The sequence below is a fragment of the Scyliorhinus torazame genome, chromosome 28, assembly GCF_047496885.1.
Source record: "Scyliorhinus torazame isolate Kashiwa2021f chromosome 28, sScyTor2.1, whole genome shotgun sequence".
NCBI classification, from domain to species: Eukaryota; Metazoa; Chordata; class Chondrichthyes; order Carcharhiniformes; family Scyliorhinidae; genus Scyliorhinus; species Scyliorhinus torazame.
In genome coordinates, this window is record NC_092734.1 from 26,632,476 (window position 1) to 26,652,706 (window position 20,231).

The 20,231-nt window shown below is 48.2% G+C and overlaps 1 protein-coding gene across 2 annotated transcripts in view; it reads left to right on the forward strand.

Annotated features, from left to right (window-relative positions):
• vstm4a (V-set and transmembrane domain containing 4a) overlaps positions 1-19,046 on the forward strand; it is a 58,912-nt gene extending 39,866 nt beyond the window's left edge. For both annotated transcript variants that reach the window (XM_072491725.1, XM_072491726.1), the window contains 2 exons: positions 4,950-5,014; positions 16,523-19,046. In XM_072491725.1, coding sequence (XP_072347826.1) covers positions 4,950-5,014; positions 16,523-16,672 — 215 coding nt within the window. In that variant the 3' untranslated portion in view covers positions 16,673-19,046. The remainder of the gene's footprint in view (positions 1-4,949; positions 5,015-16,522) is intronic.
• Positions 19,047-20,231: the final 1,185 nt, after the last annotated feature.

Sequence of the window (20,231 nt, forward strand, 5' to 3'; positions counted from 1 at the left end):
GATGACGGCCAACATTTTATTTACTTACCTTACGTGATTTGCATTGTTCATGGTCGTTATAGTCTTTACGACAAAAAGAATTAGCTTCACTGCAAACAGATATGTTCCATGTTGTTCTGATCATTTTAAAATAGTTTCTATATTGTACAACACACGCACATACATAAATATACATATATATTATATATATATGTACAAGTTACTGCTGGAGGTTATTGTAACCCTTCTAAAGATAACAGAGAAATTAATATTTGACAATCTGTTGATGTCCTTATTCCTGTCACGACCCTTACACGTTAGCAACTTTGAAGGACCCTAGAAACTGCCAAACATTTCCAGACTCATTGCATACTCCATAACCAACCTGCCAGTAACCTAGTGCACTGAAAATGAAAGATGGCTGCCTGTATTGGCCGGTTCTTAAGCATTCCCAGAAACTCCCACCGTGAGCGCTCGCCGATGCTGGGATGACGGGCGGTTTCATAGTACTCGGAGCCAGGATGAAGGTAGATGTGGAGTGTCACAGCGGGATGGAGGGGAAACCCTGGGGACTTGTAGACAGTGGGCGATGGAGAGGATGGGGGAGGGACCGCCTTGGGGGGGGGGGCGGTGTTCTGTTGGGATGACGGGTCATCGATGGAGGGCTCCCCGATTTCCTGACAAGCCGATGATCTCTAGAAACATGTAGGTGGGGTGGCGGTCCTTCACATGATCAGTATGCAGGTTTAACAGAGGATGCTATTTGGAGGGTCATGCTCCAAAATGGCAGTGCTGGCTTCAAGCCAACGTTACATGCTGATTGGTGGCCTAATCTGCATTCTCTGCGTACCTCCAACTGATGTTGGCCGTGCCTGTGCTAACTCCTTCACCGATGTGACATCCAACCCGATTCGCAACTGAGGTGTGCGTGCACTGAGCGGGCACCCTCTTGGGCGCCCGAGTAGCTCTCAAAATAACTGGTGCTACCGATTCCAACGCCGTGCAACAAGATGATTTGACTTTATCCGATGTGGGTTTGCTGCAGTGCGAGTGAAGCATCCTCTTCAGCGAGGCACACATGTCATTTTTTTTCAAAACTAACAGCACATCTTTGGGCAGCACAGTAGTACGGTGGTTAACACAGAGGCTTCAAAGCTCCAGGGTCCCAGGTTCGATTCCCGGCTTGGGTCACTGTCTGTGCGGAGTCTGCACGTTCTCCCCGTGTCTGCGTGAGTTTCCTCCGGGTGCTCCGGTTTCCTCCCACAGTCCAAAGATGAGCAGGTTAGGTGGATTGGCCATGATCAATTGCCCTAGGTGTCCAAAAAAGGTTAGCTGGGGTTACTGGGATAGGGTGGAGGCGTGGGTTGAAGTAGGGTGCTCGTTCCAAGAGCTGGTGCAGACTAGATGGGCCGAATGGTTCTCTTTCTGCACTGTAAATTCTATGATTCTATCTCAAACCAGCGACGTTTCAATTTCTGCCTTTTAACCTCAATGCCTGCCCTTGACTGAAGCAGCGATATGTGCACCTAAAGACCGGCAGGCCCCAATAGCCTCACCGATACTTTGGGTGGCAAATTCTGGTCCAGTGTGACTCCACTGTCACCTAAGAGTTGGATGTGACTGTCCCCTGATTAATTTTCTCTCCTCTGTTTGGCTCATTAAGAGTTAACTCAATGATTGCACAATACTAACAAACCACCCTTGATGGGAGAATGGGATTGGGACAACACAAGTGTCAGTAATTCAATGACCGATCAGTGAATCCATTGGTCAAAATCACCCCAGTATTCCAATCATCTTGATTGCCATGCGCTGTTCTGTAGGTTTTGAGTGACTTCCTCGGTCATGCATCCATTATTCAGCACTTGTGTTATTCTCATCAGCACAATGATGAATTTTTAACATATATCCTGTAAATGATGGATTACGTTTCACAGGCATTTTGTTCTGTGTCATTCAGCGTGAGTGAAACAGTTTTCGATCCGCTGCTGCAAGTTAAAGGCAGGAATCATTGTGCACTTGTTACAGTTTTTCCAGGCGTAAAAATAGGTGCCATTTATACCAATTTATTCAATCGCATTTCGGGCAATCCAGTCAGACATCTAAAATATTTAAAGTAGGGGCCTAACCCCGGTTAAAGGACTCCTTTTGAAAATCTATCAGCTGCCAAAGGACTTTTGAGTAATTAATTTTGTTTTAAAGAAGAGAAACTGCTGGAAGTATTGAACAGATCAAAGAAAGCGGGAGGATGCGGATAATTCCCCTGCGTCTGGCCACCCTTCCGCCTGCCCCGACGTGTCCCAATCTTATGGGCAGCGCACGAGGCTAGGTTGGTCCTTTCCGCCCATCTCTGCTGTGACATTGGTGAAATGTCATTGACCTGAAACGTTAAATCTGTTTCCCTCTCCACAGATACAGGCTGACCTGCTGAGTATTTCTGGCATTTGCTGACCTCATTACAGAGAACTGCCTAGGAACCCAGCAAGCATTGCCACTCACCATGCTAATTTAACTAAATCCTCAGGCCAAATTTCAGTGGGCTTTTAAACAATTTGCTGTTCTTTCATGGGGTATGAGCGTCGCTGGCTAGGTGAACATTTGGTGCACATCCCTAATTGCCCTCGAGAAGGTGGTGGTGAGCTGCCCTCTTGAAGCTGCTTTAGTCCATGTGCTGTAGGTACACCCACAGTGCTGTTAGGGAGGGAGTTCCAGGATTTTGTCCTAGCGACAGCGAAGGAATGACAATATATTTCCACGTTGGGATAGTGAGTGGCTTGGAGGGGAACTTCTAGGTGGTGGGGTTCCCAGGTATCTGCTGCTCTTGTCCTTCTACATGGTGAGGTTGCAGGTTTGGTAGGTGCTGTCTAAGGAGCGTTGGTGAGTTTCTGCAGTACATTCTGCAGATGGTACACACGGCTGCCACTGTGCGGCGGTGGTGGAGGGAGTGACTGGGGAAAGGGTACCTTGTCCTGAGTGGCGTCAAGCTACTCGAGTGTTGTTGGAGCTGCACTCATCCCAGGCAAGTGGCGAGTATTCCATTACACTCATGACTTGTACCTTGTGGGTGGTGGACAGGCTTTGGGGATTCAGGAGGTGAGTTACTTTCCACAGGACTCCAAGCCTCTGATCTGCTCTTGTAGCCACAGTATTTGTATGGTGAGTCCAGTTCAGATTCTGGTCAATGGTAACACCCAAAATTTTGATCAGGGGGATTCAGAGCATGTTTAGGTTTTTGAGGTTTGACAGTCAAGTCCCTCGGATGACTGTGAAATCTTAATCTTGTCCAAACTATTTCAGATAGGACCCACCCTCCGATAGATATGTCAACGAATTAGGAGGCAATTATTTCTCACAAAATGTCAGAAAGCAGGATTCTCTCAGCCCAGGCCGGGCGGAGAATCCCCCCCCCCCCCCCCCCCCCCCCCCCGCCCCACCCCGGCGATTCTCCGCCCGGGATGGGCCGAGCAGCACGCAAAAAAAGCTGAGTCCCGGTGGCGCCGTTCACAGCTGCTCTTACCCGGTGGGACCTCGGCGTGGGTCCATCCGGGGGCGGCCTGGTTGAGGGGAGGGGGGGGGGGGGGTCCAACCCCGGGAGGGGCCTCCGCTGTGGCCTGGCCCGCGATCGGGGCCCACCGATCGGCGGGCCGGCACCTGTAACACTACGCCATGTTGCGTCGGGGCCGGCGCGGGGAAGGGAGAAACTGCGCATGCGCAGACCCGCGGCGCCCATCTGACGCCGGGGATTGGCAGCTGGAGCGGCGGGGGTCGGTCCATTGCCGTGCTGGCCCCCTGTAAGGGTCAGAATCTCTGCTGCTGAGGCCACGTTGAGGCCGTCGAGAAACGCGGCGGCGTCAACACTTAGCCTCAGGATCAGAGAATCACGCCCGGGATTTAAAAAAAATAATCACACATTTTGACTCAGACACTAAGATTCCAACAAACCCACCTGGAACATGGCTACAGACGTATAAGCACCCCTCAGCTTTTCCAGGTCCCACAAACTTGCAAGATCTCTACTTTTTTTAAATTGGAGCTTTGATATCCTTTGATTTAGCTCAAGGACTATTGCCAATATCTTTATTCCCCCGATACAATGGATTGCTTCCAGTGTGTGCAGAAACAAATGACTTGTGTACATATGAATTCGGAGCCGGAGTGGGCCATTCGGCCCCTCAAGCCTGACCCACCATTCAATATGATCACGGCTCATCTGGTAGTGCCACATGACCACTGACCCTCGAACAAACTTTGGCTCCCTTGTTAGTCAAGACAAGGAGAAGAGTTCCAGAGATCCGCACCTCTTGGAGAAAAAAGTTCCTCCAATATCCATGCCAAACGGGCGAGCCCACCCCAGCTCGCAAGCTGTGTCCCCATAGTTCCCGTTCCTCCCACGAGGGGAAACATCCTCTCAGCATCCACCTAACCACGTCTCCTCAGGATCCCTACAGGCCTCAACAAGACCACCCCTCAAAACTCCAATGGACCCAGCTGCAGCCTGTCCAATTCCTTTCCTTGTTAGATAACCCCCCTGGCAGCGAGGCCTTCAGGGACCGTATGACAAATTCGCCAATGTAACTTCTCTGGATTTTTTTTTTAAAATCCCTCCTTTTACATTTATCCATTTCATTTCCTTTCTGCGTTTTGGTTCATTCCTTCCCAATCATTATAACTCTGCTCCCTATAATTTACATCCGCAAAATGTTCCATCCAGCATAAGCAGCTCTGTATGTAAGAACCAGGCTGTAGAAGTCCGTGGTGAGGCCTAGTTATTAAAAGGAACCGTAAACCAATCAGACCAAGAAAGCTACAAGCAGTTCTGTTCCTTGCATTGGAAAGGCGGACTCAGCTATGTGTTTGGGAGAGAGAGATAGCCCATTATGTTCTTGATATCCATTATTGCCTGGGAGGAAATTCCAGATGTGCATTCTTTGACGACATTGACAAAATATGCTTCTTTCCCTGTATTTCAGTCCCAAGAAGAGTCGCGTCGAACAAAAAAAAGTTTTTGAGGAAGCCGGATGCAAAGTCCATTCTGGTGAGCAACTCTTGGCTATTTCTGATTATCTTGGTCACGTTTTTAAAAGAAAGATCTCGATAAACTAAGAGGGCTGGGGTTCATTTTAGTTATTTTCGAGATGCAACCTCCCTGTCAAGGTCATCGTACCGAGTGTAATATGCCTTTAAGGGATGGCAGCACGTCGTCACTTTGAGGGAAGTGTGTCACGTGATCCAGCCTCAGCTTCACTTGGACCTGGAGCACATGCCCACACATCCCTTAAAGTGATGGCATGCTGCTATCCCTTAAAAGGCATCTGACAACATTTTGGGCCTGATCTACACTCCTTACAGGGCACCTATCAGCCCTCGATTGTCCAGAACCTCCAAGCCATCCCTGAAACATATGCCGCACTAGTTCTACATGAATGCTTTATTAACCCAAACCTTTTTTTAAAAACTTTGATTCTATTCATGATAATTTTATCCTGGAAAGCAAATGCATAACTTTGTTTCATTATAACCATACATCTTTACCACCTATTCAGTTGGCAAAGTCAGAAAAAATAAATGAGAGGAACAATTTCTTCCATTGCACACAGCAGATTATATTAATCCTGTAAATCTCCTTAAAACCAAAACATTGCAGCAAAATTTCAGCGTGCTTCAAACACAGGGGATTGCTGGATAAGATAGACAGACTTTGTTGGAGCCTGTTAAATTCAACAATAATATATGGTGGAGGAATATAACAGCAGCTTGTCTTTTACCTTCAGCAAGTTTACTTTACACCCAGTTTAATGGAGATGCAAATTCTTTCATGGTACCTCCACTCGAGTTGTGTCCATTTATACTTGTTTACAGGTTGAGCCAATAACAATTAACTGTTTTTAATAAGGTGCCATTACAACTCTGCGCTCTATAATTCACATCCACAATATGTTCCAACCAGCTTAAGCAGCTCTATGAGTAAGAACAATGTCATTGACAAAGCATGCACTTAATGAAACATTGGAATTTGAGATTAATCCCTTGGACCCTGCTACGGAAAATCCCAGGAGAATTATATATATTTTTTAAAAGGTGATACTTAACCATTTTCTTCGACAACGTCCGTTTTTTTTTGTTCGCTATTGGGATGTGGATGTCGCAGGCTGTGCCAGCATTTATTGCCCAACCCTAATTGCCTTGAGGGGGCAGTTAAGTTAACCACATTGCTGTGGGTCTGGAGTCACATGTAGGCCACACCGGGTAAGGACGGCAGATTTCCTTCCCTAAAGGACATTAGTGAACCAGATGGGTTTTTCCGACAATTAGACTATTAATCCCAGATTTTATTGGTGAAATTTCACCATCGGCAGTGACGGGATTTGAACCTGGATCCCCACAGCATTACTCTGGGTCTCTGGTTTACTAGTCCAGTGGACAATACCACTACGCCACCACCTCCCCATTAGTTTTTAGAATACTTGAGATGGTTGGGGAGGGGAGATTGGACAGGGCAGTTGGAAGCAGGAAGCATGTGACAAAATCACTAGCAAGGCGGCCCCCAGAGTTGGCAACCCTCTCAGTTGCTTGCGTTTACATTCCAGTTTCTCCCGCTCGTAGCTGACTTACGGCACTGCCTTTTTGTATTGCCGTCTGCCACTCTCTACACAGTATTTTCTTTTCAGACATTTAGATTGTCAAAGCTTTACAAGGGGGAGCAACGAGCATACACAGAAGCTGGGCTGCTATTGCCTCACGTACAATTTACTCGTCACAGGCTTGCTAATTTTATTGTGTCGTTATTGCTTTCCAAGATCCAATTATTTATTTAGTGCTCTTTGGCTTTATTGAATTATAGTTACTATCAGGCCATCATGAAAATGTATGAAAACCACATATCAACCCAACACACAGTGTGACCTATATTCAGGAATGCAGCATTATTTTTCATTTCCACTCATAACAAAATAAGGAATAAATAGATAATCTGCAATAGAACACAATGCAATTTTATGATAATTCAATAAAACACCAGGAGAATGCGATTTTATAACATGATGTGCTAAAATTTGCATGAGTTGGGTTTACTGGGACTGTTTTAAGAGCGACAGCAAAGGCCCATTGAAAAAAAAACCTAGTGCGATGGAAGCAGAATAAAATTAACAGTAATTAAATGAGAGAGCAGGATTTAACCCACCAGTTTGGCGTGGCTGGCGAAGAAAGATATTTAACTTTGATCGGGTCACCAGCACAAAATGGCTGAATTGTTACAACTGCAGCTTTGCCGATATTGCATTATCGCCCTAAACCACTTAACTGGCTATTGCCTTTAATGAAGGTCTTTTATTGCAGCTCTCAAGTTCTGAGGAGGTTCTTTTAAATTAACATGTGTTTGCAAATCGATTTATTTTCCCCCTCAAGTGTTTCGTTGAAGGCTTTTTTTGAATTATGTACGCACCTGATTCTGCCAAGCGTAATGCAGACTGCGAACGGGTGTGGTTTATTCTGAAAATGATGGAGGCAACGCAACACTGCACAGACGTGTCAGCACGTGACAGCTGTTTGGCTTTTGTGCATAAGGAGGTACAGATGGGTGTACACCTTCCTCCCAAGGGATTTACAAAGGCTCTAAAAAGATCGGGTTCTGGATTCTCCGTTAGCGGGATTGTCCGCATCGCCGGCAGCGCTCTCACGCCCGCGGATTTCCTGACGGCGTGGGGATGTCCACAGTGGGAAACCGCATTGGCCGGCTGCTAGGACGGAGGATCCCGCAGCTGACGGGGGGGGCGCCACGCTGGGAAACGGGTGCAGCGGGACGGGGAATCCTGCTCTGGGATTTTTCATTCTCATCTGGGCTGGATGGGAAAATCTGGAGAGCAGCCAAATGCCCAATTTTCCAGTCACGCCCGCAACGAGGGGCAGCATGGTAGCACAGTGGTGAGCACAGTTGCTTCACAGCGCCAGGGTCCCAGGTTCCATTCCCGTCTTGGTCACTGTCTGCACGTTCTCCCCGTGTCTGCGTGGATTTCCAGTTTCCTCCCACAAGTCCCGAAAGATATGCTGTTAGGTGAATTGGACATTCCGAATTCTCCCTCCATGTACCCGAACAGGCGCCGGAGTGTGGCGACGAGGGGATTTACACAGTAACTTCATTGCCGTGTTAATGTAAGCCTACTTGTGACACTAATAATGATTATTATTAAAAGAATTTGGAACTTCATTCACTGCAAGTACCCTGCTTACAACAACAACAATCTGCATTTATAGAGTGCCCTGACCAAATAAAATATTCCTCCGGGTGCTCTGCTTTCCTCTCACAGTGCAAGTTTGTGCAGGTTAGGTGGATCGGCCATGATAAATTGCCCTTAGTATCCAAAAAGGTTAGGTGGGGTTACTGGGTTACGGGGACAAATTAGAAGTGTGGGCTTAAATGGGGTGCTCTTTCCAAGGGCCAGTGCAGATGCGATGGACCGAATGGCCTCCTTCTGCACTGTAAATTCTATGATTCACTGCTGATGAGACCTGAAAATCCTGCCTTAAATCCCTCCACCGTGTAACTCCCTGACACATTCCCATTTCCCCAAGTATACATATTGCAGTTATAATTTCTCCTCCGCCAACAAGCTTGCGATCTGTCCTAAACTGCTGTGTGTATGGAAAGAAGGTCATGGGAAAGCTGATTATCAAACTTATGTCTTCATCCACTGTCTCTCAATTCGAGGATAACAGGGCCTCGTAATTCTGCCGTGGATCTTCAAGGATCTTTTCTTTGTCCTCCCTGGACGTTGGCCATTTGAGAGTTGAGAAATCTGGACTGCATGAAGAGGAACACTGGTACTTGTATTGACGGCCCCCCCCCCTCTGAATTACATATAGCAAAAGGGAAATCAGACACTCGTCACAATTTTGAAATGGTTGTACTGGGCTGTCAAACTGGATGTCCACGCATCGCAGGCAATTAGGGAAGGGTACAACTGCCGGCCTCCCCAGCGAAGCCCACATCCCAAGAACCAATTAAGAAAAAAGGCAAAAAAAAATCCTTCCCTTACACCGAAGTTAAATAAAAATTGCATTTGAAAGAGGTACATAGTCTTTTTGTCACTTGGTAACGCCTAAGGTCATTTAGATCACCTTCTACCAGCTGGTAATCCCATGATGCAACACTAAAGGAGTTATTGACTAATCAGAGCAATCAATTTTACATCATCAAACAATCAATATCAATCATCTCACCATGCCTTCTGTTACCATGGTACCAGTATTTTCTGATGTCTGGTGCGAGGGAGTGAAGATTCAATGATGAAACGCCAATCCCTGTTAACTCCATGTTATTCACTGAGGGGATACATCGAACAGTATCGGCAATCAGCACTGATTGCTCTCCCCCAGATCCTGCTCTGGCTGGGCCCCTCTTACTCTGTCTCCACCTTCCTGCTCCATCCCAGGCCCCTCTTTCTCCATCCCAGGCCCCTCTTTCTCCATCCCAGGCCCCTCTTTCTCCATCCTAGGTCCCTCCTCCTCCATCCCAGGAACCTCCTCCTCCATCCCAGGCCCCTCCTCCTCCATCCCAGGCCCCTCCTCCTCCATCCCAGGCCCCTCCTCCTCCATCCCAGGCCCCTCTTTCTCCATCCCAGGCCCCTCTTTCTCCATCCCAGGCCCCTCTTTCTCCATCCCAGGCCCCTCTTCCTCCATCCCAGGCCCCTCTTTCTCCATCCCAGGCCCCTCCTCCTCCATCCCAGGCCCCTCTTTCTCCATCCCAGGCCCCTCTTCCTCCATCCCAGGCCCCTCCTCCTCCATCCCAGGCCCCGCTTCCTCCATCCCAGGCCCCTCCTCCTCCATCCCAGGCCCCTCTTCCTCCATCCCAGACTCCTCCTGCTGTCTCCATTCTCATTCTCCATCCCAGACCCCTCCTGCTCTGTCTCCACCCTCATTCTCCATCCCAGGCCCCTCTTTCTGCATTGCAGGCCCCTCCTTGTCCATCCTGGACCCCTCCTGCTCCATCCCATGCCCCTCCTGCTCTGTCTCCACCCACCCACTCCAGCCCGGGCCCTTCCCGCTCCATTCTGAACCCCTCCTGCTCCATCCCGTGCCCCTCCTACTCCATATTGTGCACCTCCTGCTGTCTCCAGACTCCTGCCAAAAATAAAGAGTGATTATGGTGCGAAGTAGCGCAATCTCACCGAAATCTGTCGGTAAATTCCTGTTTAATGAAAGCACTATTAAAAAAAATCTTTACATCGCAGCACTTTCATACTATTACTATTATTTAGCATTACAATATAGATGGGGGTTCCATGATCATAGAATGTAGAACATACAGTGCAGAAGGAGGCCATTCGGCCAATCGAGTCTGCACCAACCCACTTAAGCTCTCACTTCCCACCGTATTCCCCTAACCCAATAACCCCTCCTCACCTTTTTGGTCACTAAGGGCAATTTTCCATGGCCAATCCACCTAACCTGCACGTCTTTGGACTGTGGGAGGAAACCGGAGCACCCGGAGGAAACCCACGCAGACACGGGATGAACTTGCAGACAGTGACCCAGCGGGGAATCGAACCTGGGACCCTGGCGCTGTGAAGCCACAGTGCTATCCACTTGTGCTACCTTGCTGCCCCTATAGCTAATCCATTAGAAAAAGGGACCACTAATGTCCTTCACTGAAGGAAGTGCTTCGACCCACTCTGGCCTACACCTGGTGCTCAGGGAGTCTGGAGATGGACAATAGATGTGGCCACCACCCACGCCCCCAAAACAGGTTTAACAAACGGCAACTGGAAAATGAAAAAACAGACCAACCTCAGGAACACAGATTGGGAGGAGGCTTGTTACACTGACCCAGTGGGGAATCGAACCTTAGAACACTTTCTAAGGTAGTAAACATCCTCAGGCCCTTCACAAGAGTTTTTTTATTCATTCATGGGATGTGGGCGTCACTGGCCAGGCCCAGCATTATGTTGCCCATCCCTAATTGCCCTTGGGAAGGTGGTGGTGAGCCGCCTGCTCGAACGGTTGTGGTGCACTCACTCCCTTCACCGCTCCAGCCACCCTTTTTGAAAGGGAGGGTTGGAAGATTGCGACAAACTGACCCAGACTGGGTGTCTTTTCTACGTTGACCATTGCCAAACTCCTCTTCATCTAATTTTGGCCCATCTACTCCTCATTCTTCACTGTACGACGGCAGTATCTGCAGGCAAAATACTCATCCAGTACCTCCGCCTTGCTGTCTGACTTTACGAGATGATCGTTTTCATCTCTAATCAGCCTAATCCTTTTTCAACAGCATTTTACCCTTTCTGTGCCCGCGATTTAGCGGTCATGTCAGCTGCGGGCGCAATTCCCATAATGGCCGCTCAACCTCACGATGCTGAAGCTCGATTCTCGATGGCGGCATTTGGGTTTGCGATCTTCCCAGCAGCCCCCCACCCCCCTGCCCTGCCCTCCTTTGACGCGATCAGGTTCTTGCCCAGGAGGGGCACGAGCCTAATTTAAAGCATTACCATCTCATTAATGGATGTCACGATGCAACTTCTCCCCCCCCCCCCCCCCCCACCCCCCCCCCCCCCGCGCCCCTCGTTATATCTTCCCTCCCAGCCGGTGTGACGTCACACCAGCGCAAACTCCTACTGGTCTTGATAAACGGAAACTCGGCACCATGAACTCCGAGAGGGAGGTTGGAGGTGACGCGCAGGTCACCACTATCCACCAGGGAGTCTGAGGGGAGAAAGGGCGCCAAACCGCTCTGGAGGGGGGTGGGGGGAGGGTGGGGGGACCAAGAAGAGGGCAGCTGTGGTGGTTCTGTGTTTGGCCAAGTGTGGGTCTGTAAGGTGTTCCTTATGGTCAGTGAGGTGGTGGTGGGGGGGTTCAGACATCACGGGGGTTTGTGTCATGTAGCCTAAGCAGCTGGGTGGATGCCCACATAACAAAGTTTGTTGGCGCCCTCTCCTTGGCAAGGTGGGGGGGGGGGGGGGGGGGGGGGGGGGGGGGGGAATTCTGGCTGCAGTTGAGGATTTGCCATCCAGTGATTTTTATTATGGAAGGATGACAGGTATGAGCTTCCTGATGGCTGCTGCTTGAGTTATCAGATTTCCTATTAGCACAGCCTAGTACTGAGGGAGGAACCAGTTAGTAAGCAGAGATTTATGCTTGTGACATTGATTGGCGCTCAGGATTTAACCCTTTGCACCACCAGCTCCCCACAGCCAAGGATGAGCCTCAGCTTTCGGGAAGAGGGCGGATTGGCCCAATGCTGGCTGGTAGTAGCTCGCTGACTCTCTGTGGCCTGGGTCATTACAAGAACTATGATGCGTGGAGTCAGTGATCTCTCCTCAGGCTACTTCGGGAGGGCTGGTGCTTTGATCAGAGGATTCCCTGTATCATTACTGAGTCCCATCAGTGTGAGGGGAACACCTGTCTGCGATGACATCATTGCAGGGGCAATGGAGGCAGTGCTGTAAGTCCAAATGCATCTCCCATCTTAGGTGTGCCATTGTCACCAATCAGTGGCGATCGGGCAGTCTAAATGTGGTTAACAAAAGTGAGTTTAAATGCATAGTGAGATCAAATATATACAAACGGCAGTACTCTACCTCCCTAAGGGCGTAAAATCACCCGTACCCACACTATGTGACCCTCCTAACCCCACCGCCAAGTCAAGGTGCCTCCCCAGGATCCACATCTGAGGTTGAGGCAGCTTGGAGCCTGTTGCGCCCGGCTGCCTGAGATTACTTTGGCGGGCGTCCGCTGGAGCGTTGGGACCTGGAGGGCCCCGGCCTACTTGAGGGTGGCACAGGTCTTCCGATGATCCCGGGGTGGCCGACTCTGACACATTGCACCACCGGCGTGGCATTATTCCCGTTTTTTTAAAGCAATTCCCAAGTGCCTAACAATTGCAGTCTAGGTCACGCTGAAGGGGCCGGCGGGATTGACTCCGTTTCTCGTGCTAAAAATGACACCGTCAAATCTTGGGAAGATTCCGGCCTATGTTTCTAAAACACTTTAGTGATCCTTTTTATGTTACCCATTAGCCTTTCTTCATACAGGCCCTCAGCCACTCGTCTTTCTCAATTCCCTGCACTCTCTGTATTCTGCTGGACTCTATTATATTTTGACGCTGGCATTTATATCCTAAGCATCCTTACTTTGTTTCATTAGAACCTCAATTTCCATACTTATCTATAGGGAACTCTATCTTTCCTCTTGCACTTCCTGCTCATAGTAATGTGTTTAGTCTGCTCCTAAACTTAATCCTCCCATAAAAGAGACATTTTGCTTCTCTACAGAAAGCCACCGCTTCACCTGCATTGGATAAACCTTCCTAAACAGGAGTCTTGGGCCTCATTTCTTTTTAATTCACTCATGGGATGTGGGCATCGCTGGCTAGGATAGTGAGTGACTTGGAGGGGAATATCCAGTTGGTGTTCCCATGTACCTGCTGCCTTTGTCCTTCTAAATGGTAGCAGTCGTGGGTTTGGAAGGTGCTGCCTAAGGAGCCTTGGTGAGTTCCTGGAGTGCGTCTTGTAGATGGTGCACACTGCTGCGTTGGTGGTGGAGGGATTGAATGTTTGTGGATGGAGTACCAATCAAGTGGGCTGCTTTGTTCTGGATGATGTCGAGCTTCTCGAGTGTTGCCGGAGTTGCACTCATCCAGGCAATAATGATAATAATCTTTATTATTGTCACAAGTAGGCTTACATTGACACTGCAATGACCTTACTGTGAAAATCCCCTAGTCGCCACAGTCCGGCGCCTGTTCGGGTACACTGAGGGAGAATCCAGAATGTCCAATTCACCTGACAAGCACGTCTTTCGGGACTTGTGGGAGGAAACCGGAGCACCCGGAGGAAACCCACGCAGACACGGGGAGAACGTGCAAACTCCGCAGACAGCGACCCAAGCCGGGAATCGAACCTGGGACCCTGGCGCCGCTGTGAAGCAACAGTGCTGACCACTGGCCACAAGTAGTTAGCATGGCTGCCTCACTGCGCCGAGGTCCAAGGTTCGATCCCGGCTCTGGGTCACTGTCCGTGTGGAGTTTGCACATTCTCCCCGTGTTGGCTTGGGTTTCGACCCCACAACCCAAAGATGTGCAGGGTAGGTGGATTGGCCACGCTAAGTTGCCCCTTAGTTGGAAAAATGTATTGGGTACACTAAATGTATAAAAATAAATTTTAGAAACATTGTGGGGAGTATTCTATTACACTCCTGACTTGTGCCTTGTGGACCGGCTTTGGAAAGTTGCTCGCCACAGGATTCCCAGCCTCTGATCTGCTCTTGGAGCCACGGGATTAATATGGCAGGAATAGAGCAGTTTGTGGTTAATGGTAACCCCCAGAATTACTCCGGCAATCATGCCTTGCCTTGTGATTTCATCTGCTAGATTTTCAATGGGGCGGAGCTGCTAACTTTAGGAGTCACAGAGGAGTCTGGAAAGGAGAGTCAAAACTAATACTATCAAAGTAAAGTATATGCAAGTGACAGTCCCAGTCGGGGCTACGTTACAGATTGGCTCCTACCTGGGCCGGCTTTTAATGTCCTGACTGAACTATCCCACTCATGGGCCTCCACCCCTCAGCCGGGGGGAGCTTGAACTCCACGAGGCTCATGGGGAGATTAATCAAGTCGTTCCCGTGGGAGCGATAACACTATCAAAGCATGTCATCATTCTCACCAAACACTGTAATTACTGTAATCACCTCTGGGTCCTTACAACATATTATTATGATTGTCTGAGTTGAAATAAGGGATATTTGTTGCGTTGAGAAATATGTGAGTTGAAAGGAATAACTACTTCTGGTAAATCTTCTTCCCAGGTGCAATCTCAGTGTCAGGGAGTGGGAATGCTAGCTGAATATTCCTCTCTGTATCGCAGGCATGCTGAGGCCAAATTGTGCCGGTTGGTGGCCCTACCAATGGTCTAGCTGAGATCAGCAAACTCCGATCAGACCAGAGATCACAAAGCTAGGATGTCCTGCTAGTATATGGTTCAGAGGAGTGCCTCCTTTTATTTCAGCCTCTGTATGCAAAGCCATTGCCACATTTCACGGATGTGCAAATTTAACACATTCCCCACCTGTCCATGAGGAAATCCACTTTAAAATATTTAGCCGTAAGAGTGCTGAATTTTCACCAATAATTGTTACCAGCTTGGAATCTTCCAGCACAGAAGGAAGCCATTCGGTCCATCTTGCCTCTTCTAGCCCTTTGAAAGAGCTAACCAGCTAATCCCACTCTCTCCGCACGCCCCTGTAAAAAGGCTTCCATTTCAAATAATTATCCGACTGCCCTTTGAAAATTACTATTGAACCGACTGCCGCCACCTTTTAAGACAGAACATTCCAGATCCCGTGTGTGCGTGGGTTTCCTCCGGGTGCTCCGGTTTCCTCCCACAGTCCAAAGATGTGCAGGTTAGGTGGATTGGCCATGATAAATTGCCGTTAGTGTCCAAAATTGCCCTTAGTGTTGGGTGGGGTTACTGGGTTATGGGGATAGGGTGGAGGTGTTGACCTTGGGTAGGGTGCTCTTTCCAAGAGCCGGTGCAGACTCGATGGGCCGAATGGCCTCCTTCTGCACTGTAAATTCTATGATAATCTATGATTAATCTAGGACAAAGGTTCGGCACAACATCGTGGGCCAAAGGGCCTGTTCTGTGCTGTATTTTTCTATGTTCTATGTTACAGCTCACTGTGTGAAACAATTCTCGTCATCTCCCCTCTATTTCTTTGGCCAATTAACATACACCTCTTCTGATTGACCCTCCCAGCTCATCTCTCTCAAAACACTTTCCATTATATTTGAACACGTCTGTTAAGCTTCCCTGCTCTAAGGCTTGACCAGACCCTCTGCAAACTAAGGTCCTTTACCCTCAGTGGGCACACTCTCTGGGCGATATGGTAGCACAGTGGTTAGCACTGTTGCTTCGCAGCACCAGGGACCCAGCTTAGATTCCCGCCTTGGGACACTGTCTGTGCAGAGTCTGCACATTCTCCTCGTGTCTGCGTGGGTTTCGTCCGGGTGCTCCGGTTTTCTCCCACAAGACCTGAAAGACGTGCTTGTTAGGTGAATTGGGCATTCTGAATTCTCCCTCCGTGTACCCAAACAGGCACCGGAATCTGGCGACTAGGGGCTTTTCACAGTAACTTCATTGCAGTGTTAATGTAAGCCTACTTGTGACACTAATAAAGATTATTATTATGGCCTTAACACCCTTCCCTAAAATGAGGTGCTCAGAACTGAACATACTACTCCAGCTGAGGCTGAACTATGAAGTTAGAAACGTTTATCGTAACTTTAAAAGCAAGGATTCCGTAAGCATCACTTACACCCTTATCAACTTGTCCTGCCTCCTTTAACTATACAAGCAGTTCCCCTTTGAAGGCTGCGACTGGCTCTGCTTTTCCGCCCCTCTTTCAGGCAATGCATTCCAGATGATGAGAGCGTGTTAAAAGATTCCCTCTTCTGGTTCTTTTGTCAATTATTTGAAATCTGTGCTCTAAGTCTCTTTTAAAACATTTGTTTTAAGGCGTTTAGTGATGATGTTTTTCTCTCTCTCGTCTCCCAGCCTCGGATTGTGGAAGACAGTCTGACGTATGCCGAGCTGGAACTTGTGCCAACGCTGCCAAGTGTTCCAAGTAATCCTACAACCCCGAGCTCCCAGTGTCCCACGACGGTCTATGCCAAGATCCTATTCTCTGAAAACCAAGGTCAATGAACTCCAACTGGAAGAGCTTCAAAAAACGCACATTTCACACTGACAGAACAATATTTCACGAACAGTGGAGCACATGACATGGTGTGCGTATAGGTGCGGCTTCAGCGAGACTGACGGGGCCTTGTTACTGTTTTCCTCCAGGCCTATTGAAGCACTTGTTTGGCAAACCTGTATGGTACAGGCAAGCCCGAGGCCCCAATGGCCAAGGGGATTGGGTGACCTCACCCAGACTGTCGAGCAACATCAGCCCAGACTCCCAAACTGCACAAACGTGTCCACATTGGAGCATTTCCTCAGTCGCTGCCCCCAGTTAGGGGGATGAATGCGCAGCTTTCGGGCTTTGTCCACCTAACTGTGTCTTCGATCGTTCAGTTGCACTAAGGTCGACTCTGAGCAAATGGAGGCCTGAGGACTAGGCCTCCTAAGGCATCTTTCTGTGTCAGTGAAAGCTCGGCGGCAGACAAATAAGGATGCGTGTGCATTTGTAAGAGCGTGAGAAATAATTTAATGGGTGTATACGTACAGTAAGGTTTGAATTAATGGGCTTTTGTGAGGATACAATGATTATGTGTGAGTGGGGGTTTGAGTGGGCGAAAAGTGGGCAAGCGAGCATGAATGCATGAGCAAAATGTGTGTATGTGCATATATATTTTATATATATATATGTGTATGTTAAATTTTGTTTGATAATGTTCCTATAATATGTTACTATCTTAATGTCACTATATATATGCCTGGGGAGATGGGTTGAGTGAATAAATGGAAGGGAGTGTTTTCTAATCTTCCACAGAATGTGAGCATTTCTGGCAAGGCCAGAATTTAGTGCCCATTCCTAATTGCCCTTGAGAAGGTGGTCATGAGCTGCAGTCCATCTTTCTTTTTGTTCCTTAGTGGGATGTAGGCATCGCTGGCAAGGCCAGAATTTATTGCCCATCCCTAACTGCCCGTCAACTGAGTGTCTCGCGAGACCATTTCAGAGGGGGCAGTTAAGAGTCAAGCATTGCTGTGGGTCTGGAGTCACATGTAGGCCAGGCCGGGTAAGGACGGCAGATTTCCTTCCCTAAAGGACATTAGTGAACCAGATGGGTTTTTACAACATTCAGTGGTTGTTGTTATGGTCACTGAGACTAGTTTTATATTCCAGATTAGTTAATTTAAATTCCACCAGATGCTGTGCTGGGATTTGAACCCATGGCCCCTGAGCATTAGCCCGTCTCTTAATTAGTGGTGACAATGTCACTGTTCGGAAGGGCCTTCCAGAAGTTTGATCCAGAGGACACTGAAGAAATGGCTATATTGGATAGTGTGGGGCTTGGAAGATTAGTTAGAGATGGCGCTGTTGCCTGGCTTTGGCTGCCCTTGTCCTTCTAGGTAGTAGAGGTAAGCTGCTGCGATTCATGGATGGTACACCACTGCTGCCTTAGTGTGCCAATGGTAAAGGGAGTGAATGGGTAAGGTGGTGGAAGGGATGCCAATCAAGCGGGCGGCTTTGCCCTGGATGATGTCAAGCTTCTTGAGCGTTGTTGGAGCTGCACTCATCCAGGCAAGTGGAGAGCACTCCATCACACTCCTGACTTGTGCCTTGTAGATTTGGGGAGCCAGGAATGGAGATGCCCGTAACAGAATTCCCAGACGCTGACCTATTCTCGTGGCTACAGTATTTATATGACCACACTGCGTGCTGCCTGCGTATGTTGGAATTGTCAGTGAGAGTGTGTGAGCCACTAAATGTGCCCATAAGTGTTGGTGAGAGAGTGTGTGGTGTTGTGACTTATTACGACCATCCTAACTTGATACCACAATTCTCACACTATACAGGTGCTCTGTATGCATGTGTGTGTGTAGTGATAACTACCAATGTTACCATGCAGGGACTGACACCAGTTAGAGTCCCACCCTCATCTGTTTTATCAGCTGGAGCCTTGGGCAGTCTCGGTTGAGTAGCCTGCAGAATGGAGTCACAGGTGGGCAGTTTTTGGTGCCTCTCAGTGAGTATAGGGACTCCTTCTTGGCTGTTGGACTCGGCCCTGGATGGATAGATAAAATACGTTGTCTAATTGAAGTATCCCTAAAAGTAGCAATTTCAACAAAGGAGGAGCATCCGATGCATTAGCCACCAGTGTGAGCTTTGAAATCGTTAAAGATACTCCAGTTTAGCCTTTTCTGACCTAATAAAATCCTTCTGTGTATTAGGGATTCAAATAATTAAAGGATTACTTGAACTATTTTGTGTGCAAAGATGTGAGTGTGCAGACTTTCATACGAAATGCTAGCTATGAGTATTTGTGTATGATGAAAACTTTTTGAAGTTGATTTTCAGTGCAATGCAATACTCCGGGATAATAAACCGATGTGATTTTGTGCTTTTACTAAATATATAGCGTGCATCATATATGGGCAATCATTTCTACAGACAAAGAACAAAGATACTTCGGCCTAAGAACAGGCCCTTTGGCCCCCCAAAGCCTGGGCTAGCCATGCTGCCCCCCTAACCTAAAACCCTCTACATCTCTGGGGTCTGTATCCCTATATTACCATCCTATTCATGTATATAAGACCCCCCCCTTAAATGCCACTATCGTACCTGCTTCCACCACCTCCTCAGGCATGAGAGGAAGAGAGAGAGCACGAGAAAGAATATGATATGATAGAGAACAAAACACGATACTGAAAGATTCAGCCAGGATACCAAGTTCCTTCAATTGCAGCAGTCACTGATATCTCTCTCACAAACTGAGGTTGAGTTTCCTGTTTGGTTTCATAGAACATAGAAAATACAGCACAGAACAGGCCCTTCGGCCCACGATGTTGTGCCGAACCTTTGTCCTAGATTAATCATAGATTATCATTGAATTTACAGTGCAGAAGGAGGCCATTCGGCCCTTTGAGTCTGCACCGGCTCTTGGAAAGAGCACCCTACCCAAACTCAACACCTTCACCCAACACCAAGGTCAATTTGACATTAAGGGCAATTTATCATTGGCCAATTCACCTAACCTGCACATCTTTGGATTGTGGGAGGAAACCGGAGCACCCGGAGGAAACCCACGCAGACACGGGGAGGACGTGCAGACTCCGCACAGTCAGTGACCCAAGCCGGAATCGAACCTGGGACCCTGGAGCTGTGAAGCAATTGTGCTATCCACAATGCTACCGTGCTGCCCTTGAGAACAAATAAATCTACACTATATCATTTAACCGTAATCCATGTACCTATCCAATAGCTGCTTGAAGGTCCCTAATGTTTCCGACTCAACTACTTCCACAGGCAGTGCATTCCATGCCCCCACTACTCTCTGGGTAAAGAACCTACCTCTGATATCCCTCCTATATCTTCCACCTTTCACCTTAAATTTATGTCCCTTTGTAATGGTTTGTTCCACCCGGGGAAAAAGTCTCTGACTGTCTACTCTATCTATTCCCCTGATCATGTTATAAACCTCTATCAAGTCGCCCCTCATCCTTCTCCGTTCTAATGAGAAAAGGCCTAGCACCCTCAACCTTTCCTCGTAAGACCTACTCTCCATTCCAGGCAACATCCTGGTAAATCTTCTTTGCA